Below are 26,944 nucleotides of genomic sequence, written 5' to 3' on the forward strand. Positions count from 1 at the left end.
CTCTGGGAAAACCAAAGGAGTTTATGGCCCCGGTAGTCTCCGGGCCTAAACCTTTAGATAAATAGAGAGGTTCCCTCTTTCCATCTCCCCCATCGCTCAGTCACCGAAGCGAACTCCGTCCTCCGTAGTCTCTCCATGCGGTAGCAAGCATCAATCGGGTTATTAGCCCCTATTATTTTTTCGCCAATAGTCTATAACCTGATGTCCCGATTCTCACTTCCATCCAGCGAACCCACGCACTATGTCTGACAGAGTCCAAGCTGTAACGGATGGTTTCCGGAAAACCAAGAATCCTACCACTAGTCCTGATGTTCTCGCGCCAAGAGACTCCGCTTCTACTACTAGCCTCCCTACTACCCGTACCCCGGCCACGGCCAATCCCGTAGAGGTGCCCACCCCGACTCTCCACCACCCAGCCCCTTCCATCCCTTGTGATGCGGCGGCAAAGAAGAGTAAAACCCACAAGTCCCAGGGGAAAGACGCGCCTCCTGCCGACACTACCCCAAACCCATCAAAGGCAACGGGAATTAGTGGAGGCACAAACTTATCCAAGAGATATGAGGCCAACGACAGTAAGTCTAAAGCCCCCCCCCCTCTCCCAGCCACTTAAGGTCAACAAGAAACTAAAAAAAAAAAAAAGAAAAAAAACGTGTATGCTTGTTGCAGCCAACGACGAAAGTACAGAGCCCGGGATAGAGGTTTTAGAACCTACCCCCAAGGATTCTTCGAAAGGTGCTTTCTTAGTTTGGTTTTTAACACGGTGTTGATTACCAGGAAAAGTATTGACTCGTCTCCCATTCCTTTGCTTGACGCAGGCAAGGCCGCTCTCACGGCTACAACCCTTAAGAGTACTGCCTGGAACGACGATACCATTGCTACCCTGGTCGAAAAGGACTTAGCCGCGGAGAAGGCTGGCGACAACAAAGCTTCAGACCTCTATTTTGCGATGTTCAAATCCCTGATGTCGGCGAGACCTCCGTCGCAAGCGACCTTAAACCCTGTGCCCGCCTCAGCCGAAGACCTTAGCAGTAAGACGCGCCCTAAAAAGCCAGTCAATCCTGTGTAGAGACTGTAAAATGAAGTGTGTCTGGTGAGAGTCAAACTCACGACCTCAGCTATGCTGAGACACATACTAGAGTGCTGCCTTTACCAACTAGGCTACAGACGCTTGTGGCTGCCAGCTGGGTGGTTGGTTGGTAGTGCTCATGGGTCAATCCGACAGCCCTCCATACTGTGGTGATACATCATGGTAGCAGACTAACAGACAACTCAACACCCCCCCTTGCTACATAATGGGAAGTGGGGATTGACCCCAAGAGAGAGTGGGAATGAGACCCAGGAATGATGATCAGCGTAGGGATTGAACCCGTGATCTAGATGTAGGCTTATAGGGGTTTGCGTGGTCTTACAAGTAAGCATTCACAAATTCATCAAGTCTCTATTGTAAGCGAGTAGCGCTCAGGTAGCTCTGGGCTCATAACCTGTAGAGACTGTAAAATGAAGTGTGTCTGGTGAGAGTCGAACTCACGACCTCAGCTATGCTGAGACACATACTAGAGTGCTGCCTTTACCAACTAGGCTACAGACGCTTGTGGCTGCCAGCTGGGTGGTTGGTTGGTAGTGCTCAAGGGTCAATCCGACAGCCCTCCATACTGTGGTGATACATCATGGTAGCAGACTAACAGACAACTCAACATCCTGACCCTTACGCCAAATACGCACTTATCCCAAAGTACCATGAAGACAAAGAAAACCATTCTGATGGTGAATCCGTTGTTGGGGATATCCAATTCAACACCAAAGCTGTACCTAGACACGATGAAATGGGGTTCACCCCTTATTTCGATAAAAATATAAGAGAACTCAAGGGACCCATCCCCTTAACAATCTTCAATGAAGCCTGGAAGAACCGCGCAATACTTTACTATGCGGAAAAAAGGTCGAAATTCGAAGACTCATCCTCTGACCGGAACCGCTACACGGGCTATCCGTACCCGTCCGAGTGGACCCAGTTGTTCAGTGATTGGACTTCCAACCATCAAAACTTCTATTCGACCCTCAAGGTCGAATACAATTTCAAGCGCATGGCCAACTGGCTCCTTGCCCATAAGGCAAATGCGGATGCAATTCTTGCCGAGGACGGCTTCATGGTTGCCCTCTGTTACGACATTCAAGTCAGAACAAACGCCTTTGCACATTGTGTGGCGTTGGCAGATGGTTCTCAGTCGGTTGCAAATATCTTGGTGTTCCGTAGCAAAATCGCCCACTCGTGCTACGCCACGGCCAGAAAGTTCGATGAACTCGACTTCACGGACAATCCGTATGCGGAAAATGGCACTCGAGCTCATTGGGACCCAACGACCGGTGCTCCAAAGACTGAGAAAAAGCAAGCTGTCGCTAAAGCCTCTAACGTTGCTAGTACGTCTGGTTCGGCATCCCTCCCGGCGAAACCCACCGGTAGCAGAGCCCCGAAGGGCAGCGGGTACAAAGGCAACAACTTTGACCCCAACCATGCTGCGAAACAAAGTGCCCAAGGGATGACGAAGATTGCCCAGTAGGCTCTATTCCTTTCTTCCTTCCCCTAAGCGTTGGATAAACAAATCATCCCTTTGCCCTCCCCTCTTCCAATTCGGGTCAGCCACATGGGCACCGAAACATCCCTTCTCGCGGTACACAACACTATCACTCCCTTTTTTGTTGTTGTCTTGCTCCGCAAGTTCCGCTGTTGCTCCTTTTTCCCTAGTCTTGTTATCTTTCTTTACGGGAATTTACCTTTTCTAACCAATGAAATAAACCATCCCTATACTCTGCTTAGTGAACACCCTGAACAGACCTTATCCGAGCCCCCTCGTCAGCTCCTATGCGCTCAAGAGGCCTCGAAAAATGAAACTGTGGCGGGCCCCTTCAACCCCAACCAACATAACGCCCTGCTTCCACGCTGGCCCACAAAAGTATCTTGTGAAATGAATATTGGCGCTTGGGAGGCTGCTCTCTTGGAGGCAGACCTTTTACCTGAGTTCGCCGACGTCCTTGACGGCTTCAGAAACGGCTTCCATCAAGGTATTCCAAAACATTCGCTAGGCCCGAATAGAGCCTTCTTCACCCCAGACAACCATGCTTTGGCTTGGCAAGTCAAAGACACCATTGAAGAGAAACTCTAGAAAGAACTCTCGAGTGGTCGAATGTTCGGTCCCTTTAAACATGCCGAGGTCTCAAAGCATTTTGGCTTTTTTAGATCTAACCCACTCGGCGCGGTAGTCAACGGTGACGGCTCTTTACGCCCGACGAACAACTTATCCTACCCACACTCTAGACCGGAGACTCCCTCGGTTAACTCCTTTGTTAACCCGGATGATTTCGCCACCACCTGGGACAATTTCAACATAGTTTCAAGCTTCTTACGCCAAAGAGAGAAACCATGCTGGTTAGCTATCTTCGATTGGGAAAAGGCTTATTGCCAAATCCCAACGGCTATGGATCAATGGCCGTACTTACTGGTGAAAGATTTCAATGGTGATCTCCTGTTAGACACCAGAATTACCTTCGGCAGAGTTGCAGGATGCGGCTCTTTTGGGCGCCCTGCGGATGCCTGGAAGCAGATCATGCTACATTGATTCGATTTGATCTCCATTTTCCGTTGGGTTGACGACAACCTCTTTGTGAAATATGTGAAGTCCACAACGGAGATGACCAACATTGTTGCCTTCTCGAACGTCTTGGGTGTCAAAACAAACGACGAGAAATTCTCGGCGTTTGCACCAGAGCAAAAGTACATCGATTTCTTATGGAACGGGGTCAACAAGACTGTCCGCTTACCAACAGGCAAACTATTCGAACGTGTTGACCAAATCAAGGGCTTCTTGATTCAACAAACCTTCTCCTATAATAACGTCGAAGTCATGGTAGGACGCCTTAATCACGTCTCCTACCTGTTACCCCAGCTCAGATGCTATCTGTGTAGCTTCTACCGCTGGCTTAAGAGCTGGGTGACAAAGTCCGCATCACGGACACTTCCAGAAGACGTAAAAGATGACTTAGACCGCTGGTTCCACACGCTCGTCACTTTTAAGGAAACCCGGTAAATCCCAAACCCCGCCCCAACGGAAATAGGGTGGGTGGGTGACGCATCGACGGGTTTTGGCATTGGTGTAATGATAGGCCGCCGATGGGCCCAATTTCAATTGATACAAGATTGGAAGGAAAAATCGAACCACGAGAAGGGCATTGCCTGGTTGGAAACTGTCGCTATCCGCCTAGGCCTATTGATGTTAGGATCTCTAGGTATTAAACAAGGCAAGACCTTCATAGTATGGACAGATAATACAACAATAGAAGGTGCGATCCGCAAGCGCAAATCCAAGGACAAATGGGTGAATGAAGAATGGAAAATCATTCAAGACACCCTAGTCGAGTTACAAATTGATATCGAAGCGCAAAGGGTGACCTTGGCAGAGAACAAGGCAGATGCACTCTCCAGAGGTGTTAGAGACGGACACGAGTGGCACCGGGTAGTCCCCATACACCTCTCTGCTGATTTAGAGCAATATATGTTCCAAGTCCTGTACTAAGCCTTCCCGAGTTGGTTGAGATGACGCACCTACTATGTCTTCCCATTCTGATTCCCTCATGTTTCATATTGCGTTTCATTTACCAGCCCTGATAACATATAAGTAATCAAGTGTTCGCCTTCCCCCCCCCCCCCCCCAAACGGGTGTCCAAAGATATTTCTGTATCCCCGAGAAATGCTCCCACTTGACAAAATCAAACCCTTCCTTCGGGACAGGACTGTTGAGAAGACTCCTACGCCACAAAACCTTTATTTTCTAAGGAGTTACAAGTTGAACTCTCTCCTCACGCTCAACACCGCTGTCAAGAAATTCACCCGCTTCAAAGCGGCCCAAGGAATCAGAGACTATTGCCTACCGATATCAGAAGACAATGTCTATGACTTCTGCTTTTGGGCCGGAAGAGACGAAGGGAAAGACGAGACGCAGGCTATTGCCGCGAGTACCCTCGAGAAGTATCTGAATGGGATCAAGGTGTGGCACCTCTACCACCGGAAACGCTACCCTGACTCCATGGACAAGATGGTGAAAATCTTACTCCAATCATCGGCCAAGGCAGACGCCTCGCACCCAGCAAAACCTAAGAAAGGAGCCGTCCACCTCAAACACCTTCTTTACCTTGTCGAGCAATTACAACGGGAAGGACCAATGGAGCAAGCAGTCTTAGACCTCGCTATCACCGCCTTCTGGGGCATGGCCAGGCTTGGCGAACTTACCTACAGTAAAGACTCTGGAACCGTAGACCACGCCGACTCACTGTTGACTTCAGATGTGAAATTTGTAACGGCGGCTGGGAAGACAAAGATAAAGCTCACTTGACACTCTCCGGTACGCCAAAACCTGTAAACCCGGGGAAGTCCAACACATCGACCTAAAGGCCATCGGCAACGCGCTATGTCCAGTCGAAGCAGTGAAACGTCGTCTCCTGGAATCAAAAGGACAGCAGTCATCCCTCTTCGGGTACTTTGACGCCTCCGGAACCCGTCGCCACCTCACCAAAAGCAACGTCACCAAAACTCTCACCGCTGTGTGGAAGAAAGGAGACTTCCAAGGCATCTCCGGACACTCTTTCCGAGTAGGAGGAGCATCATTCCGGAACGCAATGGGTGTGAACGTCAAAGACATCTGTCGCCTAGGAAGATGGGTATCGGAGTGCTACAAGCTATACATCCGGCCTTACACTTCACAGGAAAAAGCCGACGCGATATCCTTGATGGAAGATCTAGACCGTTGTTGGGCCATTGCCTCCTCGAGTACAGCAAACTAGTAAATAGAACCCTACTTGAAATTTACTCATCGGGGAATTAGAAACAATTGACAAGGGAACTCCCTGAGGCTCGAGCCTTACTCGAGAATTGGGTCTGAGGTCGTACCCCCCTCGCCCTTGTGGCGAGATCTTTTGTTTTTGTAAAGGTTTCCTCTCCCTCCGCCACGAAGCCAAGCGACGCAGCTCCTTCCTCGTCTCGAGGTCGAGTTGACGTCCTGGACACGTCTTCCGGAGTGAGGCACCTTACCCCCGACCCTCACTTGGCTAGCTTGGGAAGCAGCGTACTCGCCCTTCCGGGCTAGCCTAGGCTCCAGGAATCTAACCAGAGCCAAAAAAAGTAAAGCAATTGAATTACATCATGTTTGCCGAATGAGATCCACGCTGTATAGCTACGCGCTCCCGAGCGCAAGGCGACCCCCTCAGTCCTGCTGAGAATAAGTTGAACTAAGTGTCCGTGGGACAAAAAGCCCAACAGGCCCCCTGCACCGCTTGGGCCCCCCTCGCACCGTAAGAGCAACACGGATTGTCCATTACTGGAAGCGTGGCGAGAAGTGTTTAGTTCCGTGGAACCAGAAGGTGTGACACCCCCTAAGCGCCGGTGGCGTCATTGTCACGATTTCTACCGCCACCGACCAATGTGGACGCAAAGTCCCCATCAAGTTATAAGCCAAAACAATACATGGCCAGAAGCAGGATCTATCCTGAAACCCTTCTATTTATAGAGACCCCTTGAGGGACAAACCCGCTCTGGGAAAACCAAAGGAGTTTATGTGTGAAGGCCCACCTACAAGTCTTATCTCAATTGGCAAGATAGCCTAGCATAAGACCGAGGGGAAAGACAATTCTCTTAGAACTCTAATGAGAATTGCTTTATCAATAATGGAAAGAGGTGTTTGTTGTGTCGAATAGCTACTTTAGTATTTTCCAATAAGAATGAGAAATAAAGAACAAAGATCACGAGATGAAGAAAGAAAGAAAAGGGGACAAAGAACAAATACAAGGTAAAATATATAAGAATGATGACGAGTTACATTTGTAAAACAACTGGGTAATAACTAATAAAAACAACAATAATTTATCTCAAAACTGGCATAACCATTTCATAATGTTTAAAGCGCATGACACTTACATATTATGAACGCTTCTATCTGTAAATCTGAAAGATGTCTAAATATTAATCAACAAAATGCTCAGTCGTTACAAAGAAGACTTACCTTATACCTATGACTCTCCCAAAGCTACAGCCGCCTTTTTACCTCTCTTTTTCTTCGCAAGCCCAAACAACTCACCATGAACTTCCTGAAATTTCTTTATGCGTAAATTTAGCTTCTCTGGAAGATTTTCTTCCGCAACCCACTTATCATTACCTACAGTAGAATTACTCCACAAAAGCAAATATTCATACTTACCCTTCTTTACCATCTGCGCGTCCAAAATCGACTTCAGCAAACCCCAATCCACCACTTCCTCATCCGTATAATATTTTTCTTTAATACCTTCAACTAAACCGCGGTTGACAAGAGCATTTGGACCAACGTATTGCACTATAAGAGACACATTGAAAACAGGATGTAATTTCGGATATTCCTTCTCAATATCTAACTGTACTGCGTTAGTTCCTACCATTTCAACAACTCGAAATGGGCCTATGTATCTATAATCCAGTTTAGAATTCAAACGTCTAGCTTTTATAAATTTCCGTAATAACAATACCCACTCACCTTCCTTGTAAACTGGAGCCGGTTTCTTCTTTAAATTATAATACTTTGCTTGTTTCTTTCTAGCTAAATCTAAACACTCCATCGCTGTCTCCTGTGTTAACTGCAAATCCATAATAAAATTGTCCAAATCCTTGCGACCACAAGATTCAGTTATAATATTAAATCTTGGATGATGGCCATACGTGAGGAAAAATGGAGAGACTTTAAAACTTGCCAAATCCAAATTGTTAATTGAAAATTCGGCCATGTCCAAAACACGATCCCAATTGTCCTGATAATATGAACAGAAATGACGTAAATAATCCTCTAATACTTGATTCATACGCTCTGTTTGTCCATCAGTTTGCGGATGATACGCCGTCAACAAAGAACTCTTAATACTTAAAGCTGTCATCAATGACTTCCAAAACTCACTTACAAACGTTGCCCCCCTGTCAGAAACTATCCTTTCAGGCAACCCGTGTAAACGAAAAATATTCTTTCTGAATAAATTTGCCAAAACCGCGGATGAAGACGATTCTTTGCAAGGAATGAAATGCGTCAATTTACTTAACAAATCAATAACAACCAAAATTGAATAAAAACCCCCTGAAAGAGGAAGCTTAGTTATCATATCCATACCTATAGTGTTCCAAGGCTTTTCGTCCGGGACCGACGATACTAACTGACCATCACTTAACTGCCTCCGCGCTTTCACTCGTTGAGAAGAATCGCAAGATTTGACATAATCAATCACCAAAGCTTTTACCTGCGGCCAAGAAAAGGTGCGCGTGAGTGTCGAAAGTGTCCTAGCCACCCCTGGATGACCCACCGTTGGTGCATCATGATACATGGTCAATATTCGCACTCGAAGAGATGCCGGGACTAAAACCCTATCCTTAAACCAAACAACGTCATCTCCTTGACTCACACCCTTCAGCTTCAACTCAGCATCCGTATAGTTGCGCTTAAAGAAAGAGAGCAATTGCTTGTTAGGACGTTGGAAACCCATGTCATGAACACCGTTAAACCCGACACGTGAACTGGTATCCTCAGCCAACAACTCTTCACAACTGACCATCTTTTTTGATAACGATTCAGACTCTAAGATATCCTGCCGCGAACCCACAAAATCATCTCTTCGACTTGGACCGTCCGCTGGATTTTTTGAACCCGCAATATGGTAAATTAACATATGAAAGTTATCTAAAAACCCTGCCCAACGCGCTTGCTTTGGAGAAAGATATTTAGCAGTTCGGATATGTAAAAGATTAGAATGATCAGAGAAAACTTGTACCGGTTCCATTGTCCCCATTAACCAAGCCCTCCAATCCTCAAACGCAGCCACTATTGCTAAAAGCTCAATGTCGAAAATAGGCCACGAACGTTCGCGATCAGTTAGCTTTTGAGAAAAATAACTCACTGGAAAAATCTGTCCGTGAATATCCTTCTGACTCAAAACTGCTGCTATGGCAAAACCTGATGCATCGCAATGAACAATTCGTGGTTTATCAAAGTCGAAATGCTTTAATAAAGGTTCTTCCATGAACAACCTCTTCAGCTCTTCAAAAGCCGCTAACAAGTCGTCCGTCTTAAAACCCACACTATTTCCAATTTTCTCTTGAGTCAATGTCGTTAAAGGGCCCGCTACCTGCGAAAATTTTGGAATAAACTTCCTGTAAAAATTAGTAAATCCCAGAAATCTTCGCAAACCCTTCAAATTAGAAGGATAAGGCCAATCTTGGATTGTCTCTAACTTGCGTTTATTCATCTTTAAACCTTTGGCCGTAATATCAAAACCTAAAAACGTAACCTTAGGACAAAAAAACTCACATTTAGACAAAGAAGCCTTTAAAGAATATTCCCTCAATTTTCCTAATACCTTGCGTAAATCATCAAAATGTGATTCTTCTGTTCGTGAAAAAATTAAAATGTCATCAATGTATACAAAACAGCAAACGTCTAAATACTCACGCAAGACGTGTTGTATGAAACGTTGAAAAGTGGCGGGAGCATTGGCCAACCCAAAAGGCATCACGAGATATTCATATAAACCCCACGGGGTACGAAAAGCCGTTTTCCACTTGTGACCCTCGGCAACCCTTAAAAGATTAAACGCTGCTTTAAGATCAATTTTTGAAAGAAATCTACAACCATGTAAGTTATTTAGCAACTGAGAGATAACCGGAAGAGGATATGAATCCCTGATAGTCATACCATTTAGCAACCAATAATCGACACAAGGTTGATCAGCCTTTCCTTCCATCTTAACATAAAAAATTGGGGAGGCCGCCGTGTAACCATCAATCCTTTGGCGGAGCTGGCTCCCGGTGAGTCGCAGACGGTGGTTGGAATTGTCATTGATGTAGATGGTGAACATGTCGTAGGCCGCCGACTTGGTAACCTTAGTCGTTCCAACCACAGTCTTTGTCCCATCAACATAGAGACGGGTGTAGTTAGCCTCGTCCTCAAGGTAAGCACAGACATTCTCATAATCTTCAGCAATAAACTGTGGGTTAGCGTCCGTGACGGTAGCCGGTGCCGAGCCGATAGAAATACTCTGAGTCAATTGGGGGGTGGAAACCCGTTTGGACAATTGGGAAGCCCAAGGCGGATTGCGAGCGCGCGGACCGGTATTCTTGGGCTTTTGGCCTTTGTACTTATCGGCTGCGTTCAACTTCTTGAGTCTGTCCTGCTCCACTGCGGCTTTGGCCTGCTCCGCCCGATAAACGATCATCTGGGCCTTTGTTCAGCGGGGTCGTTTGGGCTTCCCGGTTGCCGGCTCAGGGGTCGAGGTCGGGGATTTGGGCATTGGGTTCAGCGAAGCACTAGACAAATCAGACTCAAAGTTGAGATCTGATATATGAAGGGACTGGTCTGTTTGTATGCTGGATGCGGAATTGAGCAGACTGGGATCCAACTGGGGATGAATCTCATCAATACAGATTGAACACAATACAAAGCACACACAGAATGAGGTCAGTGCCGTGTCAGAAGGAATTATGGATGTACCTGACTGATTATGCTCATTTGGGATGTCAGACAAGAGGTTTTGGGGGCCCCGGGTCCGAAAGAGTCAAGAAAAGCTGTTGCTTGATATGAGACAGATTGAATGACACACGGTGCGATGTCCTATGAGCCGGTTTGGAGCACATGTCAGCCAACAGTTCCATTTTGGGCTATGTCATCTTCTGGTAAATCATCCGCAATTGCCTGTATGTTTTCCCATCCGCATATGCTTGATTGGGTCCACCATAAAAGCCATGAACGGAATCATGATTGAGGAAGGGTTAGGTGAAAAGCAATATGTGAGAGGAACTTACCGGGGGTTCCAACCCAAATCAGATTCAGAGGAAGCAGGAGCGGTTGCCTGGGTCAACTGAGCTTGGTCGTGTGTGAATGGGAACTTGGATCGGTTGTGGATGGGAACTCGGATCGGGTGTGTCAGTGGTGGGCAGATACGTTACTTTACGTTACAGCAGTGAAATTGGATAACGTAACATCTTTTTAGTTATCCAAATTGGCCATTTTGGTAACGTACAAAATTCTTGCAGTAAAGTACTGTTTTTTCAACCTGATTTTTTATGTTTTTGGTAACGTAACTTTTTTGATATAGAGCTTTTTGTAAAGGGGGTTGAGATTATTGAAAAAAAGAGCAAGTTGGTATCATGTCTTTAGCTTATTGGTTAAGGCTTGCCTCTCTCAGGTTAGTGACATTTGAAGTTGTGGGTTCAACCCTCACTCTGAACAACTTTTAATGTGGCTTCCTGGCAGCATACTGAGTTTATGTGGTTGTTTAGTGTCAACTTGAGCAAACATCTTGCTTATATTGATAAAAACAACCACAAATCAGGGCCTTTACCAGAAAGTTACACCAAAGTTACCCAAATCTGGGAAAAAATGTAACGTAACTGGTTTTGTTCAAAATAACCAGGGAACGTAACTAGATAGATTGGAGGCCATTTTCTGCAGGAGATATCGTAACTCCGAATTAGATATCTATAACTAGCAGATAACGTAACTGTAAAGGTTACGTTACCGGCAGAGTTATCCATTTGGAGAACGTATCTGCCCACCGCTGGGTGTGTGGGACAGATGTAAGGGGGGTCTGATATGGGAGGCAAGATCACCGCTTTACATATGTGGATCTAAATTTTTATGCTGCCTGATTGGTGACCAGTAGCGGTTTATGGCTTCTGGTGTGTTTTTGTGGCGGTGATTTAAGCCTAAAATTAAGCCCAAATGCGCACCAGCAAGAAACATTTTAGGTGGCCACCAGAAGCCAAAAATCCAATCGTGAACCCCCCTATTATGAACGCTTCTATCTGTAAATCTGAAAGATGTCTAAATATTAATCAAAAAAATGCTCAGTTGTTACATTATGGCCCCGGTAGTCTCCGGGCCTAAACCTTTAGATAAATAGAGAGGTTCCCTCTTTCCATCTCCCCCATTGCTCAGTCACCGAAGCAAACTCTGTCCTCCGTAGTCTCTCCACGCGCTAGCAAGCGTCAATCGGGTTATTAGCCCCTATTATTTTTCCGCCACCACCCGCCCACCCTGGGTCTGAGGTCGTACCCCCCTCGCCCTTGTGGCGAGATCTTTTGTTTTTGTAAAGGTTTCCTCTCCCTCTGCCACGAAGCCAAGCGACGCAGCTCCTTCCTCGTCTTGAGGTCGAGTTGACGTCCTGGACACGTCTTCCAGAGTGAGGCACCTTACCCCCAACCCTCACTTGGCTAGCTTGGGAAGCAGTATACTCGCCCTTCCAGGCTAGCCTAGGCTCCAGGAATCTAACCAGAGCCAAAAAAAGTAAAGCAATTGAATTACATCATGTTTCAAGCTTAAGCAGCCTCTCTGCGGGTGTTGCGGGGGCAACACTCTCTTAGAGAGGCTTATGCGCAAAGTCGGATCGCGGGGCTGGCAGCATTGCCAAATTACTCAAATTACCTCTTTAAAACAGATATAAAAAAAATCAACGCCCTCAGTTGACAATTCCAATAGATAGAATTCTTTTTTGTCTTGATGCGCATTTTTTGTGCTATGTAGCTTTCTCATAGGTTGACAACCTGATTTTCTATTGACAAAAGAAAACTGCCTCCAAATCCTCTTTTTTTCCATTGCAATGTCCGATAGGAATTTGTGCCGTCGGACCGTGAAAGTATGAAAGCCATATCTCTTTTCACATGAGGGCCCAGGACATTCTGTAAGTCTCTTGGTAAGCTCTCCTTGGCGCGGTCTTGCGGAGTTGTTGGTCACAATCCATGAGGGGGAACTCAGAACATCAACAACAGACAGCCACCGCCGACATGCCGAGAGTACCAATCAAAGTACCAAAGGGGGCATCATCAAGCTCTCCATCGAGTTCTTCATCAAATTCTTCATTGAGTTCTCCCTCAAGATCATCAAGTGCAACTCCGATGTCCCCTAAAAGTCTAGCCAAGAAACTGTTCAAAAATCAAGCTGTCCGAGACAGCAGGATCAAGTTGATTGGCCGCGCACCACACGCGCAGAACTTTTGGGGTTGGGTAGGGGATGTGATGAGATGGACTTACCGTGCGGGAACCAGATCCCGATGAATTGAGCAAGTTTCGTCGGACCGAGATCAATTGCTGTCGCCGATGAGGTGAGCGGGTCCCGTTGAGGGAACCAGATCCCGATGAATTGAGCGAGTTCCGTTCCGTCTGGCCGAGATTAGCCGTTGTGGCCAATGGAGCGGGTTCCGTCGGGCCGAGATTGATCCTTTGATTCTCGGTATGTAGACCTTGCCTGCAGGACTGTAGCTTACTGATCAAGGGTGATCGGAAAAAAAGAGGAAAATTAATTTAAGATTTAATTACAGATCATGGGTTTGGAGAAGAGAGATCTCTGAGACCCGGAGTTTTCAAAAAAATAGGGGGTTTCAAAGTTAAAAATCAGGTCGCGCAGGTCCCAGGAATCAGGAAAAAAAATGGACCTGGAACCTCTCCTGCGGACCTGATTTCCTTCTTCGAAAAACGCTCCAGGAGATCAGGTCCAGGAGCAGGAAAAAGGTCAGAAACACCCCCTCAAGGGTGTTTTCACCTATCCCCAATCACACCCGCATACCGGCCATCGAGTGTGAGCCGGCCACTCAACCGGCCCGTGATTACGCACGCAACTCAATGGCCAGTCGGGTCTATACCGGCCATTGAGTGACACAACAACTCGATGGCCAGTTGGGTCTATACCGGCCATCAAGTGACAAAACACTCAACGGCCGGTCGGGTTTGTACCGGCCATCGAGCAACACAACTCGATGGCCAGTCGGGTCTGGAGTGACACAACACTTGATGGCCGGTCGGGTCTGTACCAGCCATTGAGTGACACAACACTCGATGGCCAGTTGGGTCGGTCTGTACCAGCCATCGAGTGACACAACACTCGATGGCCAGTCGGGTCTGTACCGGCCATCAAGTGACACAACACTCAATGGCCGGTTGGGTATGTACGTTGTGTCACTCTATGGCGGGCTGGTCAGGTTTGTACTGGTCATTGAGACTCACAACACTCGATGACCAGTACAGACCTGTCATCAAATTATTCCTAAGTTGTGTACCCACTCAATGACCGGTACATACCGGCCATTGGGTTGTGTGCGCGCACTGAAGGACCGGTAAATACCAATCATTGGGTTGTGTGCGCACACTGGAAGGACCGGTCCGGACTCCTGGAGTTAACCGGACAAAATATTTCTGCCAAAGATTCTCCAGGTTGGAAACTCCTGATGCAAGATCAGGAGTTTTTTGCAGTTTGGGGGCGTTCAAACTAGAGCCCCCAGGTTGCTGTTTTTGGCAGTGAAATTTTTTCCTGGAAATTGGACCTGCGCAAGGTCCTGCGAAACCTGATTTCAAGTTTGAAACCCCCTAATATATAAGATACTTAAAGCTCAAAATTGAAAATCTGAACAGACTAGAATGACGGCAAGATCAAGGCCATCATCCAAGGTGAAAAAAAAATTAAGGTTTTTGGAGTTTGTAGGGTGTACAGCAATATTGAGAAAGCTTGCGTTTCCAGCGGTCCGACTTTGGACCGCCAACTTGACTTCAGCCACAGCTGACTTCAGCCAACAGAAGAATACAGCTTCTGTATCTCTCTGTCCCCCTCCTCTCTCTCTCTCCTCTCTCCATGCCCCCCCCCCCCGAATCCGGTCAGCCGCTGTGCCTCCCCCCCCCCCCAAGCCACCAACCCACATTCCGGCCGCCGGAGTTTTTATCCAGCAACCGCCGAGTTTTTTTTCCAGCAGCCCCCGCCCGCCTGCCGTCCATCAATTGGCCTCACTAATCGACCCAAAATCTTTTGACCGGCCGATCGTGAGCTCCATTTCTCTTCCCCCTCCCCCATCGGCATCCTCTCCAGACTATCAGATCTGACAGTCCCCTCTCCCATCACAGGAGCCGCGACACCTAGCCGCCATTTGATTACCCGACAGAATCAACGGAACCCCCCTGTGGGTTCTCCGTTGGCCAGTACTCATTAGATATCATTTCCGCAACACCAAGGATACTGACCAGTCTCCAACTACACCCGCTGAATGCAGTAACCAGAATGGTATTTGTGAAATACTCGCGAGACGTCAAAGTGATCGTGGTAAAGCTTAGCCTCCAAAGACTCATGCTCGACGAGATCAACAGCACCATCGACCACAAGGTGTCTCCAGACTCGCTTGGGCGTTGGAATCGGCTGTACCGGACCACCCAGGATGTTGTGCGCAACCCCGCCTTATACGCCGACCGCGGCCGTCCCCTATCTTTCACCGCGGAGGAAAGAGATTTTATATTAGCCGCGCTGGACTTAGAACCAACGCTGTACTTGGATGAGATCCAATCCCACCTTGCAGCCATGACCGGGGAACTGCACCCGCTTTCTTCTATATCGGACGAATTGAGGAACCGGCTCAACTTTACGAAGAAAGTAGCCCGGACGGTTCACCCGAAGCAATGTCCTCACAAAAGGGCGGTATTTACGGCCACTATCAGCCCATACCCGTCAAACTACTTTGTTTTCATCGGTGCGTCTGTTATTTTCTGATGCTCACATATTCCCCACCAACGCAGCTGAAATTCCTGTTTGTTCCCAGATGAGTGTGGTGTGTCTCTTGGCACACACTCCCGCAACAAGGCGTGGGCTACCCACGGACGTCGGACAAGTCAGATTCATCAAGAACACAATGCCACGCGCATGTCGGTGTTGCCTGCGGTATCCCTTGATGGGATGCTCTGTGTGATGGCTCAAGAGGGGTCCATGCGGCAAATAGACATTGAATATTTCCTGGAGGACGTCCTGGTAGGCCATATCATTCGAATGTCCCCTTATGCGCATCCGCACAAGCTAAACATTTGTCAATTTCTCGGGTTTTAGATGCCTGTCATGAATCCGTTCCCCGGCCGCAACAGTGTCCTTATCATGGACAACACGGCGATCCATCACCGGGGTAGGATCGCCGACATATGTATGGACAATCAGGTGTTGTTGGTGTACTTACCGCCTTATTCTCCGGATATGAATCCGATTGAGAAGGTTTTTTCGGCCCTCAAATCTCAACTGAAACGACAGCGATTACTCACGGGTACCGAGATTGACGCCGACATCATCAAGGCGTTCCTCCCCACGCTGGTGAACCCTGGCATGATGAGCAACCTCTTCAGGGGCAGTGGGTATTGACCCTAGATCCCAACCGCGGGGAACTGCACCTCCTTTGCTTGCTTCCTAATCTGCTACCCCCCTTGTTCAATGGTCAATTATTGCCTTGTATCCCATATCATTGAGTTATCACATTAGTCTCAATAAATTTGGTAATCCACGGGCCCGAGGGGCCAGAACTCTCAACACATACTCTTACCCTGTTTCCCAGCGGCCTGGACCGCGCCGACGGCGCTGTGAACCAGCTCTAAGTGATGAGTGCACCAATGTGAATTTGCTTTCCCCCGCATGAGGGAGTGAGGGACTTGTCCGTTTTTGACAGGCCCCTTGGGAGTGAGGGACTTGTCCGTTTTCGCCTTGTTTATGAGGGGCCTGTCTGCCAGTCAAAAACACGGGACTTACCCCAAATTCGCTTTCGCCCGCATGTGGGAGTGTGGGACTTGTCTGTTTTGCAGACATGCACTCGTAACTTCCGCGGGTGCAGTGCATGACAACATAAGAGAGAATTATGCGTGTATTCCCGATATTGGTATCAATATATAAAAACAAGTCAATCATTGTTAAGCAAAAACAATCCGAGATATGATAAACTACTAGTAGTGAAGCAAGAAAATTCCAAGGCATCAAAAGAAATCAATCATAGGATCAAGATAAATATAAGAAAGAGCGTGTGTTGTGGCTGCTATGGGGCTGATCCGCAAGGAAAAAAATGGCACATGCCTCCAAAAAAAACCTTGGGATACTCAGCAGCTCACAAATGCCCGGTGAGTTATTCATACCGACTCATTCGTCGTAGTGAGTAGGAATCAGGTCTTAGCCCCAGATAGAAGCTGTCGCGCAATCGGGATTGGGAAGTTCATGGTTCTCAACTCGCGCAAGTCGGTCTCTGCAAAAAAACTCCAGTGGCTGACCAGCGCGATGTTGATTAAACCATGTGGGTTGGGGTTAGTTCGGCTGAAGTTGCAGTGATCAAGGAACTCCTCCATTCCAAGCGCGCGGCCGGCTGCATTAAGTCGTCCGGGTCCGTGCTTGCGAATCACCCTTGGCGGACTAGAATCAGATACCCAGCCGTCCAGAGAGTCAACTGGTGCGGCCGTATTGCCACGGGCGGGGGGGCGGCCAGCTTCGCTGAGGTAGAACCTGAACCAGGGGCTTTACGAGTCGGAGATAAGCCACTGGGGCGAGGCGGGGACCGGCGATTGTTGAATTTGAGCCGGCTCATGGTGTGTGCCATGCCGTCTGTGGCAGGGCTCCGCGGAAGTTTGCGAACAGGTGATCGGTCTTGACCGCCTGAGATGTATTCTATATCCGTGCTCGCTTGAGAGCGCAGGCCCGAGGCCAAGGCGGAGTGAGAGCTTTCGAGCTCATCGGGTTCTGGGCCGAGATCCGCAGGGAACATGTCACTGACGGATAGGGAGGGGCCCTTCGACGGGAGTGGCGAGCCCGGGAGGGAATTGAGGGGAGGCACAAGTTGATCCAATTCAGGGAGATCTTCGCGGCCGAGGGATGTGGGTGAGGCCAGGGGGATCCCCACGGGGCCCGAGGAGAGGACCCGTGGTTGAGATATAGGTGCCATATCTCCACTGTAAGGCTTGCCCCAATGAGTAGTCGAAGCAGGCGGGGCACACATCGCTCTCTTTGTGTTCAGGGAAGGCAAGTCATCGGCGGTGAGTCGATCCAAGGGTGGAGCGTCAGTTCCTGAACCTGAGGGTGTTGCAGCGTGACTGGCAGGCATCACACGGGTTGGCAAAATGCGACCAGAAGATGAAACCCTCTTGGGGGTGACCTTCACAGGGTGCTTGTTCGTCTGGCCGGTATTTGTGGCCCCCTTCGCCGTGCGTGCATTAATAGGCATCCGGTTGGCGAGCTCTTCAAGGGTATATACTGGCTTTTTGGTTGTTGGGAAATCTTTGGTCACCGGGGGAGTATCCATGTCAACGTGGGGGGCCGAGAAATAGAGCGCTCGGGCCCAAATCCAGAGGTTATTGGTGTATATCCCGATCAAGTTTTGCGTTGGATTCATCGGATCTTTGATGAATTTAGTCTCGCCATTCGCGCCATACTTCGTCACGATGTGTGCGGTTATTGCCCCAACAAGCTTGATAATTTTGGCCGAGTCCACGTCTGACTTGGGCTGAATGTGTGGCCAAACATATCAGCTTCGGAGAAGGTTAGAATAAAACAAACCAAAGGTAAAAATAAACATACATTCATGACCAACCGATTGGCCTTGCGTTGCAGTGCTAACCGGGTCTCTTCTGGGGCATAATTCAGAGCCAGGTTTTCATCCTGAGCTCTTGCCTAGAATCCAAAAGAAAAACGAAAAACACATTAGCTTTGAAGCAATCAAAGTAAAAATATGTTGGCGCAGGGACAAACCGCTGCAGCTTGCTTCTGCTGGGCCCCGGGATCATCCATAGTGATCCTAATGACCACATTGTTTGAAGGGTTGCGGACTACCTCGGCGACAAAAGCCTCGAATTCCTTCTTGGTCGAAATTGCCACGTTGGCCTTGACACCAAAAACTCGGTTGTTGCGGATGATGCACCTCCACTGCAGGGTACCTCCTTGTGCCTCCATAGTACGGAGGTGCAACGCAACGTAGGCGCGTTCGCCACCAACGCGGTTCATGACCTCCGACTTGAAGTTGGTCCACGAATGCGAGGTGATGCTGGTCGTCCAAGTAGGCCGATCCGTGGCGCTGTGGCCCAACTTGGACCATTCCGGGGTTGACGCCGCCGCCTTTCCCTTATGAGCCACCGCGGGGGAAAATACCGCACATTCAAGGGCGATCGTTCTGACATTTTCTACCTTTTTTGGCGCAGTTGGTACGGGTTGGTTTGGCTGGGACTGAGGCACGGGTTGGTTTGGCTGGGACTGAGAGGGGGCTTGCGAATCCCCAAACAAGACATACAATTGCGAGTCGCCGACATCGCCGAGGGACGGCCCCAAGTAGGATTCCTGTGATCCATTCGGATCATTAGGGAAAGGGAGGGGCGGAATGGTTGAGCTTTGGTGGGTATACATGGGTCCCTGCCGTGTACAACATGGCCGGATCAGCATGTGAAGGCGCAGGGAACACAAGTGTGAAAAATAAAAACATACAATAGATTTCTTTGCCGGGTCTGGATTTTGGGGCGGGCGGGTCCAAAACTTGGGTTGGTGGGAGACGGTTAGGCTGGATTGAAGATGTGGGACTGTCAGATCTGATAGTCTGGAGAGGATGCCAATGGGGGAGGGGGAAGAGAAATGGAGCTCACGATCGGCCGGTCAAAAGATTTTGGGTCGATTAGTGAGGCCGATTGATGGACGGCAGGCGGGCGGGGGCTGCTGGAAAAAAAACTCGGCGGTTGCTGGATAAAAACTCCGGCGGCCGGAATGTGGGTCGGTGGCTTGGGGGGGGGGGGGGGGGGGGGGGGGGGAGGCACAGCGGCTGACCGGATTCGGGGGGGGGGGGGGGGCATGGAGAGAGGAGAGAGAGAGAGGAGGGGGACAGAGAGATACAGAAGCTGTATTCTTCTGTTGGCTGAAGTCAGCTGTGGCTGAAGTCAAGTTGGCGGTCCAAAGTCGGACCGCTGGAAACGCAAGCTTTCTCGATATTGCTGTAGTGCCAAAAGAGTGTGCTCTACACCAAACTGGATTTCTGCTGTCAAGCCACGAAACTGGGATTACGCGCAAGTCCCTCTACCAATGGTACACAGCCGGGGGAATCGGCTGATGTCGCTGTGTCGATATGGCGTACCCATCACCCTCGCGCCACTGGGACGGTACAGGGCGCCATCATGACCGAAGGTTCTAGAGGCGCCACAAAGCGCCCCCTGTGGGCGCCCCCAGATATTACGGCGCCTTGGAGTACCCTTCTGGGGCGTCGTGGGTCCCCTCGTCCCAATGGCGCCAAGAGGTGCCGCCATAAAAGCCGGGCCGTGCTGTGGGCGTCCTTGTGACGCTCAGCCCAGGGGCGCTTGCATGCCGCCCCGGTCATCTGGGCGCAGCGGATGGATCCGCCCCGGAGGACTCCCCTGGGTGGTCGTTGCGGCCATGGCGCCATTCAGGTGCATGGGCCATGGGGACGCCGTGTGACTCAATAGACCCGATGACGCCCTCAGGTGCCGTCGTGGTGCCGCTATAAGTTCGTGGCCTCGGTGTACATATGTCCCACCGTCGGGCTTCGCTGGGGCCGATCGACCAAGCGGCACCAGCCATCTCTTGCCCTCTGGTCTTCCGGGCCGGCGCAGTCCTCTGCCCCCCGATGGGAATGTGTCTGGGCGCGGCCCGACCATCATGCAATCTGAAGCCCAGACCATGCCGTCTGAAGCCCAGACATCCATGCCGTCTGAAACCCAGACATTGATGCCATCTGAAACCCCCGTTCCAATGGTTTCAGATAACAGTAAGGTTACACGTTATTCCGAATCCTGTGAGGCATACGCTCTATCCCGTGCCATCCCTCCAAACGGGTGACTTTGATCACCAATACCGTTCTTGCAAACAACCACCAACTTCCCCCTCGGTGGCAGGATGTCACATCGCCACCTGACTCCAGAAGAAGAAAAAGAAGAAAAAGGTTTGATCTTCCTGGCTTTCTCTATGTTCCATCAACCACGTCACTGCAATTAACAGCTTTTATGATGTCTGGTTTAGACTACGAACTTACCGGCGGTGTTTACCATTGCAACCCATGTCCACGGGCCACCGGAGCGAAGAACTGGCGCAGGCATTGCCAGTCAAAAACACACCAAGATAATATCAAAAAAAGGGACGACCTGCAGATAGCAAATCGCACCAAAGCTGAGCCCTTGCCAAGACCCATGCCTCAAATTGACCTGCCTCAAACTGACCACGCTGAGGATGATGCCCATGAAATGCACTTTTGGGAGCGCCTCGAGAGATTGCAAGTACTGGATGCTGCTCTTACATCTGGTGAGGATGACAGTCGCCGACTTGCTGATCACGTGGAGCATGTCGAGGCCAGAGGCCTCCAAGAAGATCCCAGCTCCGCTATTCCCGCTAGCCAACCACCCGACTGGATCCGCTTGAAGAATACCGAAGTGGCCGCCATCCGCGCCAACAAGGATAATGAGCCGCCTGAGGAACCGGGGGCCGAATCAAGCACGGCCAAAACAAGACCTATTCTGAGGACTGATACCAGATCAGATCGGGTGAACACTAGTGAATGGTACCCATTCAGGAACAAGGAGGTAAGTGGAACGGCTTGTGTGAACTCACTTTTGTACTGACACCATTTGAATTCACTAATTCCTAGGATCTCATTGCCTCACTGATCATTGGGCACAGCCATTCAATGGTTTCCAGGACTCTTTACGACAAGATAAAAGGAATCCTGCGCCTCTGCAACATCAAACTACCGGATTGGGGTACTGTTCGACTGTCCCGAGCAAGAATTAGGGATTTGCTGGGCAGCAAGCTTCAATCGTTGGTTTCAGTATTTGACGTCCCTTGCTACTCTCTGAGTTCAAAGAAAATCTTGAGTCAAGTCAGTTGTTTCTCTATCTATCACTGCATGCACTCTTCAAATCACTGATAAGTTTCCCAATATGTTGCTGGCAGGATTTGGCGAATCCACAAGTCTCCAAACACTTGGACTACTATCCCGAGTGGACCAACGGCCTCATGATCAGTAAATTCTCTCAATCAGGGAAGTGGTTGACTGGTTTATCGCGCGCCCAACGGCCTCAGATGTGTGATGTCAAGGGAAAACATTTCTATATTTACGAACCAGTGCAGTTGATTTCTCGTGCGGTTGTGATACCTATTTTCTTGTTTAATTACCAATCTGAATTACATGCAAAGTGCTGGGAGGTCCACGACGACCAGGTTTCAAATATTACAAGCACTATTGACGGCAAAACTAGTACCCACCTGAAAATAAAACTGCCGATGCACTTAGAATTCCATGATCCTCGCTTGTCATCAGTCGCAACAAAAAACTTCAACATTGACTACTCTCACATTCGCTGGGAAGATGGCCGTTATTTGGATGAGGCTTGCGCTGGTAAACTATATGGCAAGTTACCTGAGTTTTTGTATGTCTAGGTAATGTGAATTAAGCTGATAAATATATCAATTCCACCAGCAATTGATGGGTGCGCTGAGGAAATCATTGTCTTTCCAAACCCTTGGAGGGAGAAGTCCGGTAAAAAGATCATTCGGAATGTGCCAATTACTCTTTACGCCGATGACACCTCTGGAAACGTCTCCAAGCAATGGAATAAACACATTTCATTTTATTTTACTCTATCAGGCCTTCCACCACAAATCTCAAACCAGGAGTATAACTGCCATTTCTTGGCAACTTCTAACCTGGCTAGTGTTTGTGAAATGTCACAACATATTGTAAAAGAATTAAAGTATGTTACCCCAGTTTGTTTATCTGGCTTGCATTACATGACTTATGACTTTGCTTTTGGTCAGTGATATGACCACAGTTGGCTTTGAGGCGTACAATCACAGTATTTCTCAACCGGTATGGGTGACTTCATCTGTATTTTGTTTCTTGGGCGACTCCCCCATGCACGCAGAGATCACATCCACACCCAACCCTGGCTCAGCTCTCAACCCTTGCAGAATGTGTAGTTTGTCAGTCAGGATGAAGAAGTTCAGAAGAACCAAGACATATATACGCCACTTCTGCCTGAGAGATGAATTTGGATCTGAGGTATTGGTCACCTTCTAGCCTGGCAGATGTTTCAGCAGCTGATTTTGATTTTATCATGAATGACGGATTGTTTGTCAACTTTTCAGAGGCCTAGAAAAGCCCGCAAGTGGTTGCAAACCAAGAAGAGATGCCACATGTTGTATGATATTGCAACAGGCAAAAGCTTCAACAAATTTATCAACAAGGAGAAACAATTTGGTCTGAAAGATACAATTACAACAAGGTTTTTGATAGATTCAAGAAAAAATGAGACTCTCAAAGCAAAAATGGAAAGTTTGGCATTAAACGAATCAATGCGTCACCAGCTATGCAGCCCATTCTTGGAACTCATTGGTGAGTTTGCATCATATACTTTCTATTTTATATAATTTTTCTGGTCCTAATGATGGGTCTGCAATGTGGTCAGGGTTTGACGGAGTGAAAGACACACCTGTGGAGATTTTGCATGTGGTGCTCCTTGGGGCTGTCAAATATCTGGCACGTGACCTTGTGGCAAATATTTCAGACACCAATAAAGAACAGTTGATTGGTAGATTGGCTTCATTCACCCGTACTTCCCTCAACATTGAGTCCTTCAAACCAAGGTATCTAATCAAGCACATCAATAGTTTGGTCGGACGCGACTTCAAAATCTTATTACAGGCAGTCCCTTTTGTTTTTGACAGTTTAATGACTGATGAGCAGAAGGATATCTGGTTTTCACTTTGCAAATTGACTCCTTACATCTTCCTGACTTTCTTGTACCCGGGCTCTGCTCGCGTCCTTTTACTCCTCTCACTTTATCCTACATTCTTCTTTTTTCCATTTCCCCTTTTTTGTTTCCTACCCTGTTTTTATGTACTGAATTCTCAACAGAATCCTCGCCATTACTTCTCCCTTGTATTTACACTTGTATTGCCTTGTGCGAAAACGTCTGTCCGGTAGATGAATATATTATACAATGCGCAATAATCAAAAACAAAAAACCCCCAATATAAAAAACAAAAAACCTAAAAAAGAGGCGTGAGGGCTACCTCCAAGCCGGTCGCGGCGCTGCCATAATGACGCCTGCATAGTCCCGGCGTTTCAAATCATTCTTGGATGTGCTGATGGATGCCATATGATCCTGCCACACGGACCGATCAGAGGCCTCACATCGGCCGTCCCTCTTGCGAGGTTACCCCCGTCATTGACACGGCGGGTGGGACCTCAACATGGCGCCCGAGACTCGACCATGGGCCATGGTGATATACCCCGCCTAGGCGCCCAGAGCCAGACAGCAGAGGCGCACCTAACCGCCACCGAGGGTGAACCCTCCGATCGTCTCACAAGAGGCACATGTGACGTTTTATGACACACCTCAACCCTCACCGTCCCGACGTACCCGAAAGGCTTCCCTGCCCGTCATGAAGGCCGACCCGACTGCGTCCTCGGATATAGAATGACCGCGGCCCCCCCACGCCCCTTTGCCCATCCGTCATGCGCAGCCACATCGCCACAGCGCCGCCCACCCACGACGCCATCATGGCCGGAACGCCATGCATGCGCCCACTCGGGCCCGCGTGAGCGCGGCTCCATGGCGCCATCACGCCAGCCAGGGTGGCGTATGGCCATGGCGCACAGAAGGGGTCCGCCCAAACTACGCAGCCAAGGCGTCCAACAGTTGCGGGGTCACAGCTGGTCACAGTGACGCAGCGGAGGACGCCGAACTGACGAACCAGTCCCCCGGGTGTGTAGTGGGGTTGCACACGCCGCCTCGCGCCCCTCTGCCATACTGGGTACAAGGGACTTGTGTCAAGTTCGATCATGTTTGCCGAATGAGATCCACGCTGTATAGCTACGCGCTCCCGATCGCAAGGCGACCCCCTCAGACCATCCGCACCGGGCGCTAAGTTAGCCCGGATTAGGGCACTTAGTTCGACCCCGCAACCGCATCGGGTTGGATTAACCGGGGATCAACTTGACCCGGAGCTTGGTTTGGAGCTAGTGGGGTATAAATCTAGCCCCCACTAGTCCTCGGACTAACCTATAAAATGAATATGCATCATGCTCAATGGCATGAACTCTGTGTGTTTAGGTGCCAAACACATACCATACAGGCACCTAATCACATAATCTCCGATAGCCTCGGACCTCCCAATCTACGTCGATGCGGTCGGCCACTCGGATTAGCTCAGTCCGACCGTAATCCGAGCTAGTTAGTCCAGACTAACTTAGCAACGGATGCGGATGCTCTCAGTCCTGCTGAGAATAATTGAACTAAGTGTCCGTGGGACAAAAAGCCCAACAGGCCCCCTGCACCGCTTGGGCCCCCCTCGCACCGTAAGAGCGACACGGATTGAAGTGGATAAAGACCGAACCAAACGCGCTTTGCCACTTGGTCGCCATCCCGCCAGTTCATTCATTTTCTACCTCATAAGAAAAAAACTCTCTCCCATCTTTCGGAACTTGACAACCACCACTATTACCAGGCTTCCCACAGTGGAAACGCGCGAACAAGCTGCCCAGTTTACTTCATTTTTTTAGTATCCCCCTACAACCAAGGCCCTTGTTTCCCACCTCCAATCCTCACCATCGTTATCGGCCAATCTTCTGAGCGCTTGTAACCGTCTAGAATACTTGGTTCATTAATACACTAGTGCATATACCGATGACCTCCCTACCCACCAACAATCGACCGGATTCATCAAATATCAGTGGTGTAGCGCAGACTACCTACCATTTCAGCCCAACGATGGAACACAACACTGATACAACTGTCTCGATCATCGCCAACGCCCATCCGTCTGCCTCTTGGATATCGACCAAGAAGGACAACTACAAAGATTTTCCCCACAACACTCTGTCTCAGCCGGCAACGCAGCCCCCTCAAACCCTCCGCGTAACGCGTTTCCTTCCAGACACCGAGAAGTCTATGTCGGGCCTCTGCTGTTCCTCCCAGACCCTACCCATGTGGAGATTTTCCTCTATGGCCGGGAACGGCCTGAGCTCCAAACGGGTCGAAGATGTCAAAATGAACCGTATTGACAAGCTCAGGGCGGGCCGGAAACGCAGAGCAAACCGCCGACCTTTCGTGTTCAAGAGCAGTCCACTTGCCGAAGGTCAAGGAGCTGGCCGACTGACTCAATTCCAAGCGAACACCTTCGATGTCCACTCCACATCCCCATCCAGATCATCGGCCTTCTTTGCTCACAAGAATGCTGAAGGAATGGAGCTACACCAAACCACCTTTTACAGCGGCTGGAATGCTGTCCGGATCAGTCGCTTCTCAAACCCAAGTAACTCGACAACTAAGCAGTGGCTTGATGATTCGCAACTCGACAAGCCTGCCGCATTTGCTTCCCTTGGCTGTAACCCCAATGCCCTTCCCAGCTGGTCAAAGCAGCCTCAAATCTCTAGGCTCTGCAACTCCAAAGCAACCAAACCTCAATCTTCTGCTCCTCCAAGGAAAACCGACTACCAGTCTTGGGAAATCTCTCTGCCGAAGTGTCCCTTTCCCGCAATGGGGTTGTTCTCAAATTAAATCGTACCTCACTTCACTTAAATCAACTGCTAATTCCTTTGGAGGCAGGACTCGCCACCAGGTATGTTATACCCCTTAGCTTTTGGCTCCCAAACAGCTTGTCATTTAACTGAGATATCTTTGTGGTGTGCCCATTCTTTTAGCTTCTGTGAATATCTGGATATCCTTCGACTCGTTTCCCTTTTTTCGCTTTTCGTTTACATGCTGCATAAACTCGACGGACGAGCAACAGGTTCATCCTGGAAATTTTCTATACCTTCTCAGTCGACACTATTTCGCTCTCATTGTATAAAATTTTATCTTATTGATCTAGTTATCACCATCCTATGTTTTTTTTCTTCTTATTTCTTTGTTTATCCTATGTTTTTTTTCTTCTTATTTCTTTGTTTATCCATTGACTGCGACGAACATTTCTCTACTATTTTTGGATAGATCTTGAGCTTCAATTATCCCCCCTTGAGTCGCTTCTTGAATACTTATATTAAATTAATCACCGGAAGATTTCAAAGACTTGTAATATACATCATATATCCCTCTCGACAAGCGAGCGGACCGAGCTGTTCCTTGCTCAACCCCAAT

At 48.8% G+C, this 26,944-nt stretch overlaps 2 protein-coding genes across 2 annotated transcripts; both read left to right on the forward strand.

Annotated features, from left to right (window-relative positions):
* Positions 1 to 241: 241 nt before the first annotated feature.
* PtA15_17A144 (uncharacterized protein) lies at positions 242 to 21,593 on the forward strand (the record flags this gene model as incomplete). Its single annotated transcript, XM_053164229.1, has 5 exons — positions 242 to 572; positions 667 to 732; positions 816 to 1,028; positions 20,829 to 21,385; positions 21,501 to 21,593. The coding sequence occupies 5 exons, from the start codon at positions 242 to 244 to the stop codon at positions 21,591 to 21,593; spliced, it is 1,260 nt and encodes a 419-aa protein (XP_053028217.1).
* Positions 21,594 to 25,492: 3,899 nt separating this feature from the next.
* PtA15_17A145 (uncharacterized protein) lies at positions 25,493 to 26,365 on the forward strand (the record flags this gene model as incomplete). The annotated part of the gene is made up of 1 exon (XM_053164230.1): positions 25,493 to 26,365. The coding sequence occupies one exon, from the start codon at positions 25,493 to 25,495 to the stop codon at positions 26,363 to 26,365; it is 873 nt and encodes a 290-aa protein (XP_053028218.1).
* Between the last annotated feature and the right edge of the window lie 579 nt (positions 26,366 to 26,944).

The sequence above is a fragment of the Puccinia triticina genome, chromosome 17A (assembly GCF_026914185.1).
Source record: "Puccinia triticina chromosome 17A, complete sequence".
In the NCBI taxonomy this organism is placed as follows: Eukaryota; Fungi; Basidiomycota; class Pucciniomycetes; order Pucciniales; family Pucciniaceae; genus Puccinia; species Puccinia triticina.